The 16,271-nt window shown below is 37.5% G+C and overlaps 1 protein-coding gene across 1 annotated transcript; it reads left to right on the forward strand.

The window, feature by feature from the left end:
* The first annotated feature begins 759 nt into the window (after positions 1-759).
* LOC111614142 lies at positions 760-1,152 on the forward strand. Its single transcript, XM_023355525.1, has one exon. It carries the CDS (start codon positions 760-762, stop codon positions 1,150-1,152), a length of 393 nt encoding a protein of 130 aa, XP_023211293.1.
* Positions 1,153-16,271: the final 15,119 nt, after the last annotated feature.

Genomic DNA, 16,271 nt, shown 5'->3' on the forward strand with positions numbered 1-16,271 from the left:
TGAATGTTGGCCATGTTATACCTACAGTGTTGATGGATTTTTCAGGTGTATTTTCCACTTTCAACTTTGTCCAAATTTTACTGATGCTCTGCTTTTGAGTCTGTTTGCTAAGTTGTTTGAGATTAGAGTAGTTTTTGCATTTGGATCCACTTTCACTTTTGTAGGAATATTGTTTATATAAGATAGGATAATAGGATCTCTTCCTGTTCTGGCTGTCATCAATCTCTCTTGCTATTTGGAGTCTACACCTTTTTTCAATCTCGTCGATATATATTCCAACGATATATATTCCAACGGAAGTCTCCTCGATGTGGGTTCCTGTTGGTGGTGAGGGGACCTCCCAGAGATGGTTTAGTAACTCTTTTTTACCATCCCTGGGATCTGAACGCCCACCCACGTGTTCGCCGTGCGTGGTGTCCCGTATGCTGGAAAGGGGGATTGTGGTAGTTGAGGGGCAACATAACGTCCCAACACACTGCTTTGGCCCCTACTTCGGATAAACGGGAGGCTCAAATCAGGCTCCGTTTGAGTCAATCGGCTGGTCGTTGAGTCATTCTTGACCTCGGCTTGGAGTCAACAGATCGATGCAGATCGGGTGGACACGTCCGACAAGATGTGCTCTTCTTGACTGCATTGTGAAGGTATAGCTCCTGGGAAACCCTGATGTGACGATCTATGGAAGTACTCCATATGACGGCATCTCCTTGTTGGGCCCTGTGGTGGGTGGGGTCACCAGGAGTCGAATAATTATATATAATTATGGATTCAAAAAACCCAAAACGATCAGATACATCAGCAACAACAAATGAAAAGACCTCCAGTCAGCCATCCTACTTGATAGTACATGCTACTGGAGAAAAACCTCTTTCGAAATGCTCTCCATTTCTCATTCAAAAAATATTCGAATCAAGTATTGGACACCTGAAAAAGATACAGAAATTGAGGTCAGGGGACTTACTTGTAGAAACTGCCTCATCTCAACAGTCGGCAAAACTTTTAGTTACAATGAACCTGGGAGAAATTGAAGTAACAGTCACACCACGTGAAAGTTTGAATTTCTCACGTGGTGTGATATCTGAGATTGATCTGATGTCTGAAGACGAATCAGGTATACAGATTGGTCTTTCAGATCAAGGTGTCACTGCTGTCTGACACATCTCCATTCGTCGAGATGGCAAGTTGATACCAACTAAACATCTTATTCTTACTTTCGGAAAGCCAACATTACCATCATTTGTTACTGCAGGATATCTGCGCTGTCCAGTGTGCCCGTACATTCCAAATCCGCTGCGTTGCTTTAAATGCCAGTGATTTGGACATTCCCAAACATCCTGTCGAGGCAAAAGTTTATGTGCACAGTGTGGAGTTGAAGGCCACCAGAGTACTGAATGTACAGCCACTCCATGCTGTGTCAACTGCAAAGAGGCCCATCCTGCCTACTCCCGAAAATGTCCCACGTGGCAAAGAGAGAGAGAGATTCAGCGGGTAAAGACGGTGAATATTATACCTTACCCAGAGGCACGATGCATGGTCACTTTAAGTGCACCAGTGAAACAAAAGACATTTGCTTCTGTTTTGAAATCCACAAAGACATGTGGGGTTCAAACAGATATTTCTGTCTTCCCAAGCGAATCTCTTACCTGCCATGCGAAATGTCTAATTATCTCATCTCTCCAAACATCAAAAAAGGAAACCAAGAAGGCAAAAACACTCATACCAAAAACAGGGGTAATAACAAGAAATGTGGGTTCTAAGAAGGTTGATAAGAACCGCTCAACAAACAAAAATTAAAAGCAGCCATTTCCAAATCTAAGAGATCAGAGGCTCAGTCTATGAGTGAGTTCTCTGACTTTTCTGACGAGGAGACTAATAAGGAGGTGACACCACCAACTTCACCTCCAAAAGGCAAATCAGCCGTAAAACTGAAAAGGGATACCTTCACAAAGAATGCTGCCTCAAACACATAATGGATTATAAAATAATCTAATGGAACTGTCGTGGTTTCCGCCACAACTTCTCTGACATTAAACACTTGACATCATCTACATCATCTCTTTGCGTGGCACTCCAGGAAACCCATCTGAATCCTGGAGAAAGAATTACTTTAAAAGGACTCAATCTCTACTGCAAGGATGATGATAGCCACAACCGTGCTAGTGGTGGTGTGGCTATTCTGGTTTCAAATTGCGTTCCATCCTTACCGGTACAAATAACAATAGAGCTGCAAGCTATGGCAGTCAAAATTTCAATTGGCATAACTGTTACAGTTTGTTCTATATACTTGCCACCAGATGTCAGAGTCAATGAAAGTGAACTGGATGCCTTGGTTGAATAGCTGTCAACACCATTCCTTTTACTAGGTGATTTTAATGGCCACAATCCTATGTGGGGCAGTCCCAACATTAACCGTCGATGCAGGGCCATTGAAAGATTCATTGGCAATCATCAACTGTATCTATTTAATACTGGAGAAGTGACATACTTCTATGCCCCATCAAGAACGTTCACTGCCATTGATCTATCATTAGCAACTCCAAATCTGTTTTCAGCATTTACATGGGAGGTTGGATTTAATCCACTCTCTAGTGATTACTTCCCAATATTTCTAAAATACCGAGGCAGAGAAAGCTGTGAAACAGCCCGTCCACCACGCTGGAAACTGGAAACGGCAGATTGGCCTACATTTTCCTCCATGGCTAACATCACTGAGGAAATGGTCAATACTGCTGATATCAATGATGCAGTTGAAGTTGTCACTTCCAGTATCATACAGGCAGCTGAAAAAACTATGGGACAGACATCAACAAGATACTCAAAGTATCTGAAACCATGGTGAAACCAGAATTGCGAGGCAGCATTTAAAGCACAAAAGAAAGCTTGGGGGATTTTCAGAAGGTACCCCACTGCTGAAAATTTGGTTGCTTTTAAAAAAGCAAAGGCAAATGCCAGAAGAATAAGAAGGCAAAGCCAAAGGGATTCTTGGAGGAAGTATGTTTCTAGCATAACATCATCCACTAGCTCAAAGGCAGTCTGGGATAAAATATATAAAGTCAATGGGAAATATGCTTCTCACTCTCTGTCCATGCTGGAAAATAATGGCACAATAATCAACGATATACAGGATATTGCTGATTTATTGGGTGAAACATTTTCTGCTTTATCCAGTAATATCACGTATTCAAGGAATTTTCAAGCTTATAAAGCCCAAAGAGAAAAACAATGTTTAAACTTTTACTCCTTATCTAATGAGGAATATAATGTGCCATTCACCAGCATAGAACTACATACAGCGATCTCTCGCTCGGGGAACAGTGCTGTAGGCCAGGATAAAATCCACTACAGCATGATTAAAAATCTGTCAAACAATTCCCTTCCTAATCTCATGCATCTGTTTAACAGAATATGGACAGAACATACTTTTCCTGACTCTTGGAGGCTATCTATCATTATTCCCATTCCCAAACCTGGTAAAGATCACAAGAATCCCTCTAATTACAGACCAATTTCTCTGACAAGTTGTCTCTGTAAACTTTTTGAGAGAATGGTAAACAGGCGTCTAATGTATCTCTTAGAGAAAAAGGAATACTTTTTACCACATCAGAGTGGTTTTCGTAGGAACAGAAGTACCACTGATAACCTGGTAAACCTTGAAACATCTATACGCGAAGCATTTGTTTGGAGACAGCACTTAGTGTCTGTGTTTTTTGACATAGAGAAGGCCTATGATTGCTGTTGGCGATACGGGATACTTTGTGATCTACACCAATTTGGATTGCGGGGAAATTTGCCAATTTTTATAAAAAACTTCCTACAGAATCGAAGATTCCAAGTTAGGATGGGCAACACTTTATCTAGGCTCTTCACACAAGAAGGTGTTTCTCAAGGTTCTATTTTGAGTGTGACTCTGTTCCTAATTAAAATTAACAGCATAGCTAACTGTCTCCTTCTTAGTGTGAAACACTCTTTGTATGTAGATGACTTTCAGATCTCCTGTCAGTCTAGTAATATGAGTTTCATTGAGAGACAACTTCAAACTTCCCTAAATCACATATATAATTTGTCCAAGACCAATGGGTCTACATTTAATGCAGCGAAGACATCGTGCATCCACTTCTGCCGAAGGCGTGGTTTGCACCTGGATCCCTGAAATTCATCTAAATGGCGATAAAATTCCAATGGTGAATGAGGCTAAGTTTTTGGGTGTTTATTTTGACTCAAAACTGACATTTTTGCCACACTTGCGCAACCTGAAGAGTAGATGTTTAAAATCCCTAAACCTTTTAAAGGTACTATGCTGCTCATCCTGGGGAGCAGACAAAGTTTCTATGCTCAGGATTTATAGGGCCCTTGTCCGCTCTAAGCTGGACTACGGTTGCATTGTTTATGGCTCTGCGCGAGAATCTACTCTTTGGATGCTGGATCCAATTTATCATCAAGCACTACGTTTGTGCACTGGTGCTTTTCGAACTTCTCCTGTACAAAGCTTGTATGTGGATGCTTATGAGCCTCCACTATCTATCAGGAGAGAACAGTTGTCTCTATTTTACTATATAAAACAGAAATCTCACACTAAACCTTCAGTTGATTGTACAGTATTAGATACTAAGCTGAAAAGGTTACTTGAAGCTCGCCCAAGCAGTTTCCCTTCATTCGCCGTAAGAATGGAGAATGTGAGTAGCACAATTGATCTAAACACAGGCAACATTTCACAGCTAGAGGTCTATAGTATATCACCTTGGTCAACCCCTTTGATAAGTGTTGAATTTAGCTTAAAGCAATTTCCTAAGGAATCCACACCAGACTACGTCTACAGACAGCACTTTGCAGAAATTCAACATCGTGACAGGAATTTAATTCCTATTTATACAGATGGATCTAAATCTGATGATTACGTTGGCTCAGCATTCGTCTGCCAGAATGAAATCGTGGCAGAACAAATTGCATTGAATTCTTCCATTTTTTCTGCAGAGTTACATGCTATTTATGTAGCTTTAAAGTATATAAATAGGAAAGGTCATCGTTGCTGTGTTATTTACACTGACTCAGTTAGTGTACTTCAGACTTTGATGTCATCTGAACCTAGTTCTGACTCTATAGTGATTAAAATCCATAATCTGATTTGCTTTTTTTTGGGAAGAATTTTTCTATAAAATTTTGTTGAGTCATAGACCATGTATGTATAAGAGGAAATGAAGAAACTGATGGAGCTGCAAAGTCAGCAAGTTTTTCTCAGCATACAACGTTGACTGAAAGAGGTTATTTGTAGCTGGCTGTTAAAGAACGACTAGCGGAGAGATGGCAAAATGTGTGGAATGCACAAGTCCACAATAAACTATACGAGATCAAACTGATGGTAGAAAATTACACACATAAGAAACCCTATGACAGCAGATCTGAGGTTATTTTTACTTGTTTGAGAATTGGACATACTCGGTTGACTCATTAGTACTTTTTGAAGGGTGACGAGCAACCAGTATGCCAGTATTGCAACTGTCATCTTATTATAAAACACATACTGCTTGATTGTTCTGCCTTTGAGATCAGGTATAGACTGTATTTTGGGACAGGCTGTTCAACAGTAATTCTGGATCAGAGGTCTAATGTATATAATGTATTGGACTCTTTAAAGGTCACTAATTTCTACAAAGTTTTAATTATTTATTTACTTATTTTTCACTTTTTTTGTGTGTTGTCTGTTTTTATTATGTATATACACGTTGTTGATTCTTTGTTATTTTATATAATGTATATGCTAAATTCTGATAGTATTTGTATGCTTTGATGATTGTAAGATTTTTTTGTTGTGAGCAGCCGTTTTTGTTGTTTACTTTTGTTAATAACCTAGGTATGTATTTTGCAGAATATAGAAGTTTGATGATCAGCGGAAAGTTTTGTGTTTGTTTAGTTATGGCAGCGCGATACTTTGGCAATCTGTCTAGGTGGGATGTATTCTGGGAGGTCTTTTCAACAGAAACAGGCCCCTATTTAGGTGTTACAGATGTGGAGAAAAGCTGGAAAATACCAGGTGGTTAGCCTGTCCGAGTGAAGCGTGAATCCTTGACTGAACTTAGTGTTCAGAGAACCAAGATTGCTTGGTCACTGTTGGGCCCAAAAGTTTTGTTATTTAGTCTATTTTTTTACTAATTTGAGGCTGTGGAAACTTTATGAAGACTAAATTTTTCCATTATATCGTCAACGATGTTACTAATATCTTGAAGTATATAGACTAGCAAATAGTGAGAATTTTCAGTGATATATTTATGATCTAGGTTTTGATATTTAATAATATAACACTAGAAAAGATGGTATTTGAAATTGTGAATAATCTTCGTTTAGTATTTGATAACAAGAAACCAAATCCCAGTGGAGAAAATCTTGTAATTCATGCAGAGTATTGGTTTTTAATCGCTGATATTTTAATACTATTCTCATATTTAATTTATCAATATATTTCATAATAAAATTATCAGAGAAGTTGAAATTTCGCTATTTTATTTTAATTAAGATCGTTTGAAATCTTATCCATGAATCTTTTATCTAATATTTGATTTTTGAAATTACACCCCATTTAGCATGTTTAATATGATTTTTGATAAATGTAGTAGTAAATATATAATTTTTCCATATTAATTCCCATTTGAAATTATTTGTGAATTCGGAAATGAAATCGGTTTTCTGGCTTTTAATCTTCCATTTAATGTAGTTTTTAAAATGTCTGATATTATTTTCATCCATTGGTAAACTCGAGAATTTTTCCCACTCAAGTGGTGTAATGTGTTTGAATTCTATAAAAAAAACTCGGTATTAGTATATAGTTTTATTTTTATATATATAAATAAACAGGGTAATTGGTTACAACATTTTTAAAAAGTACAATTACAGTTAGAACAACCACATTTCGTAAAATTATTATTACATAACACCATTGTTATCTGGTTAGTCAATACAAAAAATTTACAATAGTATTTCTTATTCTCGGGTAATTTAAATAATCCAGCTTTATTTACAGCTTCTTTTAAACAAAGATATGTTTTACTCGAAACACTATTGTGAGAAAACGGACGAGGGTCCAGGCCCTCTAATCATCAGATCTGTTAGACCTGCTCACCTTGTCACTGGATGGCTTAATTTTTAACAGAACCCGAGTGGTAAGATTCTGTGTGGGTTGTGCATAAGTAGTAACAAATACCAGACTACGAAGGTTATATGATATAAAATCAACAATTTAATTATAGAAGAAGAAAATAGCAAATACAAATAATAGAACAACAAAACATAAAATATAAGTCTAACCTAAGACTAATATTAGTAATACCGATGAACATAGAGGATTGAGATATTTTTTATCTCTATTCTCTAGTCTATCTTAATCTAACAAGAGAGAGAGAGTTTTACAATCATATTACCTCATTGTTCATGTTGACCCTTGTTGATCTCTTCCTGTAGAGGTGGAGTCGGGAGACAGGATCAGCTGATGGGGGAGTAGCACTCCTATGGCAAGTTGGGGGAACTGCCCCGAGTATCTGATAACCTGCCTTTTTATCCACATTTTCTGCACCATCATGATTATCCGAAATGATGTGTCATTAGACCAGATGGGGTGCAAAATTCTAAGATACGAGTCGTGGAGGAAGGATACAAAACATCCTCATTTCTGGTTAAACTGCTGAGTAATCTAGCAGTTTTGCAGGATGTAAAAGTTTTATAACCTTATTAGGTTATGTTTTATTAATTATTCCAAATTTTATCATTTTTTATATTTTTGAGTGAAATTAAAGTATATTATTTATTAAGTTATAATTATATAAAGTATCTCAAGAATACCTTCAGATTGTCACACCATGTATTAAACAAGTTTTTGAATTTCGTTTCTTCTTGTATAATAATATATAACTGTATTGGGGGAGATGATATCAGAGAATCTGGAAGAATATAAAAATTATAATGTCTGAACGATATCACATCTATACCATTATCAGAAATAAATTTTTTTTCATATAAAATGGTGAGAGATATTTTATTCTGAAGATATGTTGTTACAACATGGTTTTTACTTTTAATACTGTCTCAATAGTTCGGTGTTAAATAAAACTTCTTTATACACTCTGTCGCAAAAAAATGTATGCAACCAGAAGAAATCAAGCCACAATCACGAAAGTCGGTAAGAATGTAGACTAGTAAGACATGCAAATGATTAAATATTTAGAACAAAAGATTGTTTTATTCAGAAGTTATGGCATGAAAAACTTTACAAGTCAGTAAGGAGTAAAGCCACCTGGCAGCTATACAAGTCAAAAACATGGCATGCCATCGAATCAGTTAGGTCACCTATGACCCCTTGTGGAAGATCATGTCATAATCTTTGCAACTGGGCAGTTAATTCACTTGTATCACGAGACGGCTGCATTTGCCTTCTGAACACGTTCCAGACGTGCTCTATTGGAGAGAGATCTGGTGACCTGGCAGGCCATGGAAGTACTGTACATCATATTTTTGAAGACATTGTTGGGAGAGTCACGCAGTATGTGGACGAGCGTTATCCTGCTGATAAATGGCACCGGCAATTCTGATGGAAATGTTTTACTTGGTAGCACATATGCTTCACAAAAAAGTGAAGTAGTGAACATATGATGATATCTGTAAGAAAGAGATTATTAATTTTGTACATTTTACAAAATTTAGCCACATATAAAGCTAAAACAGAATTATATCAATTTATGCATGTACCTTTATGTGCTAGCAGCAATGTTTTATTAGACAATTGGCATGAACACCGTTTTTGCATCTATTACAGGCTTTTGTTGTAGTTTTTCTTACATTTTTAGAACTACAAACTACACACCTGTAAGCCAACTTTCCCGGTAGCTTTATGAGCCCTGCTCGCCCTCGGGGCTTTTCAGGAAATGAAGTTTTCCGCTCCTCCATACATTCTTCCGCCAGGCTTTCAATCACCGCCACGAGAAAATCGACGTGAGAGAGTGCTTTTCTTTGGCTTCCGGAACAATTTTCTATGTAAAGAATGTAAGCGTTCAATAACATCCTGGCTATGATATTGAACGCTACTTTCTTCCAATATTTTTTGGACCTCCTTTCATCCAAGTATGCTATCAACATTGAATCATGAATATCGACCCTTCCATAAATTTATTATAACTTGAAACAATTTCTGGCCTTAATTTCGGCTGCTCGCGCTTAACAATTTGATCTTCACGCGCTTGTGCATGGCTGGATAAAAAAAGAACCGGTTTACTTTGTTTTTGTGATTTCTTATCTCGGAAGCCACACGTCAATATAAGGCCAGATCTGAAATAAGAGATCTGTCTTACATTAACTTTTTCTTTAAATCGTAGCGGTAATTGTTTCCTGTTCTTACGTACAGTCCCTGTACAGTAAGTTGCCTGGGAATATAGGTGGCGAATAAGGGGCACCGACATGAAATAATTATCAATGAATAAATGGTGGCCCTTATTGTAATAATCACCCATGTCCATTAGCCGACATACGTCAGTATATGGCTGACCAAACATTGAGGCGAAGGACTTGTCCACATCGGTCTGGAATTTGGCCCCTTTGTATGTGAAAAATCCCAGGCAGTAGTGCGAAGTGGAGTCGCACATCACCCAAAGTTTGATCCCCCATTGATGATGATTTTTTTGTTTCATATACTGACGCATGCCGGTATGGCACCTGGTTATCCTGCTGTAAATGTTTTACTTTTGGTATAAACCGTGGTACAAAATCCACAGAATATAGAATTCTAATGTTGGGTAGAAAGTTTTGTGATTTAGCCTATTGTTCTGCCAATTCAATGCAGGGGAAGTTCTTTCTAGAGAAGGCGTAGGGAACTAATAATTTTCCGTTGATTGGAAAAAACACTCTTTAACCGAACGACGACATATCTGCACTAGACTCTCCCATTTTTTTTAATAAATTAATTTTGAATTTGCGATTTAGTTTTATGGTTTCTCGCATGCACACTAGTTGTTTTTAGTTATTTTAATACGCAAAGATTTTGGTTTTAAACATTATTTTTACATCATGTCTCATAAAATAGTATTCGCTTTTGCTATTATAGCCTGTTTAGAATTATTTGTGCTAACAATTGTTTTTACAGTTTTATTATATAGATAGGGTTTTAAGGAAATTGGTAAAAAAATACTACTTGCGAATATTCTTTACATATAGATAGAAACAAATACTGGAAGAGTTGTATATGATATTTGAAAATTCACGAGCGAAGGACTACCTCCTAAATATATCGGTGTGCAATTATTAAATAAAGAATTTAACTTACTTTGTACGAAATGCGTTTAAAACATCTGTCGAGTTGTATTGTCGTCAGTCAGTCTCAATCTAGAAAAACTTCTTTAGTTCGGAAAATGCGTGAAAAAATCTATGAAAAACTGTTAAAAAAGAGTTATATGGTGTTATACAATGTTTCAGCCATGGTTTGTGGAAGAGAAAAATATTCATTTTAAATGTGGTATTCCAGAAAATATCGAAAATTTGGATTTAATAAATCGCATGGACCATTGGTTGGTTCAATACTAATGGTTTTAGTTTTAACGGGGAGACCTTGTGCATCCACTTTTGTCGAAGGCGTGGTTTGCATTTGGATTCGGAAATTTACCTAAACGGGGATAAAATCTCAATGGTGAATGAGACTAAGTTTTTGGGTGTTACTTTAGACCAAAAACTGACATTTTTGCCACACTTGCGCAACATGAAGAGTAGATGTTTAAAATCTTTAAACCTTTCAAAGGTATTATGCTGCTCATCCTGGGGAGCAGACGAAGTTTTTATGCTCAGAATTTATAGGGCCCTTGTTTGCTCTAAGCTGGACTACGGATGTGTTGTGTATGGCTCTGCGTGAGAATCTACTCTTCGGATGCTGGATCCAATCCATTATCAAGCTTTGCGTTTGTGCACTGGTGCATTTCGAACTTCCCCTGTTCAAACTTTGTATGTGGATGCTTATCAGCCTTCACTATCTCTCATGAGAGAACAGTTGTCTCTTTTTTATTACATTAAACAAAAATCTCAGAAAAAACTTACAGCTGATTGTGCAGATACTCAGCTGAAAAGATTATTTGCCGCTCGGACGAGTTGTGTCCCTTCATTTGACATAAGAATGGAGAATGTAAGCAGCACGATTGACCTAGACACAAGCAACATCTCACATGTTGAGGTTAATAGTATTTCACTTTGGTCAACTTCACCGATCGATGTTGACTTAAGCTTAAAGCAGTTCCCTAAAGAAACCACGCCAGACTACGTCTATAGACAGCACTTTGCAGAAATTCAGCATCGTAACAGGAATTTAATTCCTATATACATCGATGGATTTAAATCGGATAACTATGTTGGCTTAGCATTTGTTTGCCAGGATGAAATTGTGGCAGAACAAATAGCACTGAATTCTTTTATCTTATCTGCGGAGTTGGACGCTATTATTTATTTAGCCTTAAAGTATATAAATCGGAATGGTCATCGCTGCTGCGTGATTTACACTGATTCAGTTAGTGCACTTCAGGCTTTGATCTCGTATAAACGTAGTTCTTACTCCATAGTTATTCAAATTTGAAAACTAATCTGTCATCTTACTATGAGAAATTTTTATGTGACGTTTTGTTGGGTCCCAGGCCACGTGGGTATAAGAGGTAATGAAGAAGCTGATACAGCTGCTAAGTCAGCAAGTTTTTCACAGCATGCAATGCGTATTGAAGGATGTGATTTCAAGCTAGTCATTAAAAAACGACTAGCAGAGAGATGGCAAATTATGTGGAATGCACAAATCCACAATAAACTTCATGAGATCAAACCTTTAGTAGAAAATTGGACACATAATAGGCAATATGATAGGAGATCTGAGGTTATCCTTACCTGTTTGAGAATTGGACACACTTGGCTGACTCATCAATATTTTTTGAAGGGAGATGACGAACCAGTATGTCAGCACTGCAACTGTGCTGTAAGTGTTAAACACATATTTTGCAACTGTGTTGCTTTTGATCTGAGTCGTAGACAGCATTTCGGAAATGCAAGGTTTAGAGACAATTTGGGCCAGAGGCCAAATCTGGATAATATACTGGACTTTCTAAAAGTCATTAATATGTATGGGGAAATCTGATGATTTATTTATTGTACAGTTTTATTTATTTGAGTTGCATATCTAAATTATTGTATATATATTTTGTTGTTGTTTGTTTACTTATTATTGTTGTTGTTTATTTGCACTTGTTAATTTATTATATTTTAGATTATATATTTATATTACCATTGGCTTTTTAATGGTTAAACTGTGATGTTTTGTTTATGTGTATATATGTTCCGCTATTTATTTTCTACTTTCAATTGTACCATGTGTCATGGCGCAGTATAGCCTGCATGGCTTTTGTGCCAATAAAAATTTACTAACCAACCAACCAACCATGCTGCATGAACTGCAAAGATGACCATCCTGCCTACTTTCGGAAATGCCCTGCATGGCAGAGAGAGAAAGAGATTCAGCGGGTAAAAACTGTAAACAATTTATCTTACCCAGAGGCTCGGCGTATGGTTACTTAAAGTGCTCCTTTGAAAGAAAAGACATTTGTGGCTGCTGTAAAGTGTACAAAGACGCTCGGGGTTCAAACTGATGTTTTTGTTTTCTTAAAGGAATCTGTTACTCGCCATGCGAAATGTTTAATACTCCCATCACAAGAAAAGGAGAATACAAGAGCAAAAAGACCCCTACTTAAAACAGGGGTAGTAACAAGAAACTTGGGTTTTAAAAATTCTAGCAATAACCCACTAATCAACAGAGAGTGAGAGCAGCTCTCTCTAAATGTAATAAATCAGAAGCTCACTCTATGAGTGAGCTTTCTGATATCTCTGATGAAGAGACTAATATGCAGGTGATAAAACCAACGTCACCCCCAAAAGAAAAAGCCCCTGTGAAATTAAAGAGGGATAACCTTGCTAAAAATGCTGCCTCAAACACATAATGTATTATAAAATAATCCAATGGAACTGTAGTGGTTTTTGCAACAACTTCTCTGACATTAAACACTTGACATCATCTACCTCATCTCTCTGTGTGGCACTCCAGGAAATCCTTCTGAAACATGGAGAGAGTATTACTTTAAAAGGGTTTAATCTCTACCGCAAGGATGATGATAGACACAACCGTGCCAGTGGCGGTGTGGCTATTGTAGTTTCAAATCACATCCCATCCTTGCCGGTACAAATAACAACTGATTTGCAAGCTGTGGCAGTCAGAATTTCTGTTGGAGTGACTGTCACAGTTTGTTCTATATACTTGCCACCAGATGTCAGAGTCAATGAGGATGAATTGAACTCATTAGTTGAACAGCTGCCAACTCCATTTCTTTTACTGGGTGATTTCAATGGCCACAATCCAATGTGGGGCAATCCGGACATCAACTGGCGAGGCAGAGCCATTGAAAGATTCATAAGCAATCAGCAACTATATTTATTTAATACGGGAGAAGTGACATACTTCAATGCCCCAACAAGAACGTTCACTGTCATTGATCTATGCTTAGCAAGCCCAAACCTGTTTTCAGCATTTACATGGGAGGTTGGATGTAATCCACTCTCTAGTGACCACTTCCTAATATTTCTAAAATACTGAGGCAGAGAAAGCTGTGAAACAGCCCGTCCACCACACTGGAAACTGGAAACGGCAGATTGGCCTGCATTTTCCTCTTTGGCTAACATCACTGAGGAAATGGTCAATACTGCTGATATCAATGATACAGTTGAAGTTGTCACTTTGTGTATTATTTAGGCAGCCGAGAAAACAATGGGAAAGACATCAACAAGATACCCAAAGCATCCGAAACCATGGTGGAACGAGAATTGCGAGGCAGCATTCAAAGCACAAAAGAAAGCATGGGGGATTTTTAGAAGATGATACCCCAGTGCTTAAAATTTGATAGCATTTAAAAAAGCAAAGGCAAATGCCAGAAAAATAAGAAGGCAAAGCCAAAGGGATTCTTGGAGGAAGTATGTTTCTAGCATAACATCATCCACTAACTCAAAAGAAGTCTGGGATAAAATCCACAAAATTAATGGGAAATATGCTTCTCATTCTTTGTCCATGGTGGAAAATAATGGCACAATAATCAGTGATATACAGTGTTTTGCTGATACATTGGGTGAAACTTTTTCATTGTCATCCAGCAACATAATGTATTCAAGGGATTTCCAAGCTTACAAAGTGCAAAAGGAAAAGCAACATTTAAACTTTCACTCCTCATCTGATGAGGAATATAATGTGCCATTCACTAGAATTGAATTACAAACAGTGATTTCTTGCGCGGGGAATAGTGCTGTAGGTCAGGATAAAATTTGCTACAGCATGACTCAAAATCTGTCAAGTAATTTCCTTTCTAATCTCCTGCATCTGTTTAACAGAATATGGACAGAAAATACTTTTCCTGACTCTTGGAGACTATCAATTATTCTTCCTATTCCAAATCCTGGTAAAGAACGCAAGAATCTTTCTAATTACAGACCAATCTCTTTGACAAGTTGCCTGTGTAAACTCTTTGAGAGGATGGTAAACAGACGTTTGATGTTTTTCCTAGAGGAAAAGAACTACTTTTCACCACATCAGAGTGGATTTTGTAGGAACAGAAGTACCACGGATAACCTGGTAAACCTTGAAACATCTATACGTGAAGCATTTGTTCGAAGACAGCACTTAGTGTCTGTGTTATTTGACATAGAGAAGGCTTATGATTGCTGTTGGCGATACGGGATACTTCGTGATCTACACCAATTCGGATTGTGGGGTAATTTGCCAATTTTTATAAAAAACTTTTTACAAAATCGAAGATTTCAAGTCAGGATGGGCAACGCTTTATCTAGGCTCTTCACACAAGAAGGTGTTGCTCAAGGTTCTATTTTGAGTGTGACTCTGTTCCTAATTAAAATTAACAGCATAGCTAACTGTCTCCCTCCCAGTGTGAAACACTCTTTGTATATAGATGACTTTCAGATCTCCTGTCAGTCTAGTAATATGAGTTTCATTGAGAATATGATTGGTCCAAGACCAATGGGTTAATGTTTAATGCAGCGAAGACATCGTGCATCCAGTCTTGCCGAAGGCGTGGTTTGCACGCGGATCCTGAAATTTACCTAAATGGCGATGAAATTCGAATGGTGAATGAGGCTAAGTTTTTGGGTGTTTATTTTGACCCAAAACTGACATTTTTGCCACACTTGCGCAATTTGAGGAGTAGATGTTCAAAATCTCTAAACCTTTTAAAGGTACTATGCTGCTCATCCTGGGGAGCAGACAAAGTTTCTATGCTCAGGATATATAGGGCCCTTGTCAGCTCTAAGCTGGATTATGGTTGCATTGTTTATGGCTCTGCGCGAGAATATACCTTTCAGATGCTGGATCCAATTTACCATCAAGCACTACGTTTGTGCACTGGTGCTTTTCAAACTTTTCCTGTACAAAGTTTGTATATGGATGCTTATGAGCCTCCACTATTTTTCAGGAGAGAACAGTTGTCTCTATTTTACTATATAAAACAGAAATCTCACTTTAAACCTTCAGTTGATTGTACAGTATTATATACTCAGCAGAAAAGGTTATTTGAAGCTTGCCCAAGCAGTGTCCCTTTATTCGCCATAAGAATGGAGAATGTAAGCAGCACGATTGACCTTGACACAAGCAACATTTCACAACTAGAGGTTGATAGTATAACACCTTGGTCAACTTCAGTGATAAATGTTGACCTTAGCTTAAAGCAATTCCTTAAAGAATCCACCCCAGACTACGTTTACAGACAGCACTTCGCAGAAATTCAACACTGTGACAGGAATCTAATTCCAATATATACTGATGGATCTAAATCTGATAACTATGTTGGCTTAGCCTTTGTTTGCCAAAATGAAATTGTGGCAGAACAAATTGCATTGAATTTTTCCATTTTTTCTGCACAGTTGCATGCTATTCATTTAGCTTAAAAGTATATAAATAGGAAAGGTCATCGTTCCTGTGTTATTTACACTGACTCAGTTAGTGCACTTCAGGCTTTGATTTCATGTGAACCTAGCTTTCACTCTATAGTGATTAAAATTCGTAAGCTCTTTTGCCATCTTACTGCGAGTAATTTCTTTGTAAAATTTTGTTGGGTCCCAGGCCATGTAGGTATAAAAGGGAATGAAGAAGCTGACGCAGCTGCAAAGTCAGCTACTCCTTTACAGCATATAATGCGTATTGAAGGAGTCGATTTGAAGCTAGTAGTTAA

Source organism: Centruroides sculpturatus, unplaced genomic scaffold (assembly GCF_000671375.1).
Source record: "Centruroides sculpturatus isolate CEXI.00-Female unplaced genomic scaffold, Cexi_2.0 scaffold2108, whole genome shotgun sequence".
NCBI classification, from domain to species: Eukaryota; Metazoa; Arthropoda; class Arachnida; order Scorpiones; family Buthidae; genus Centruroides; species Centruroides sculpturatus.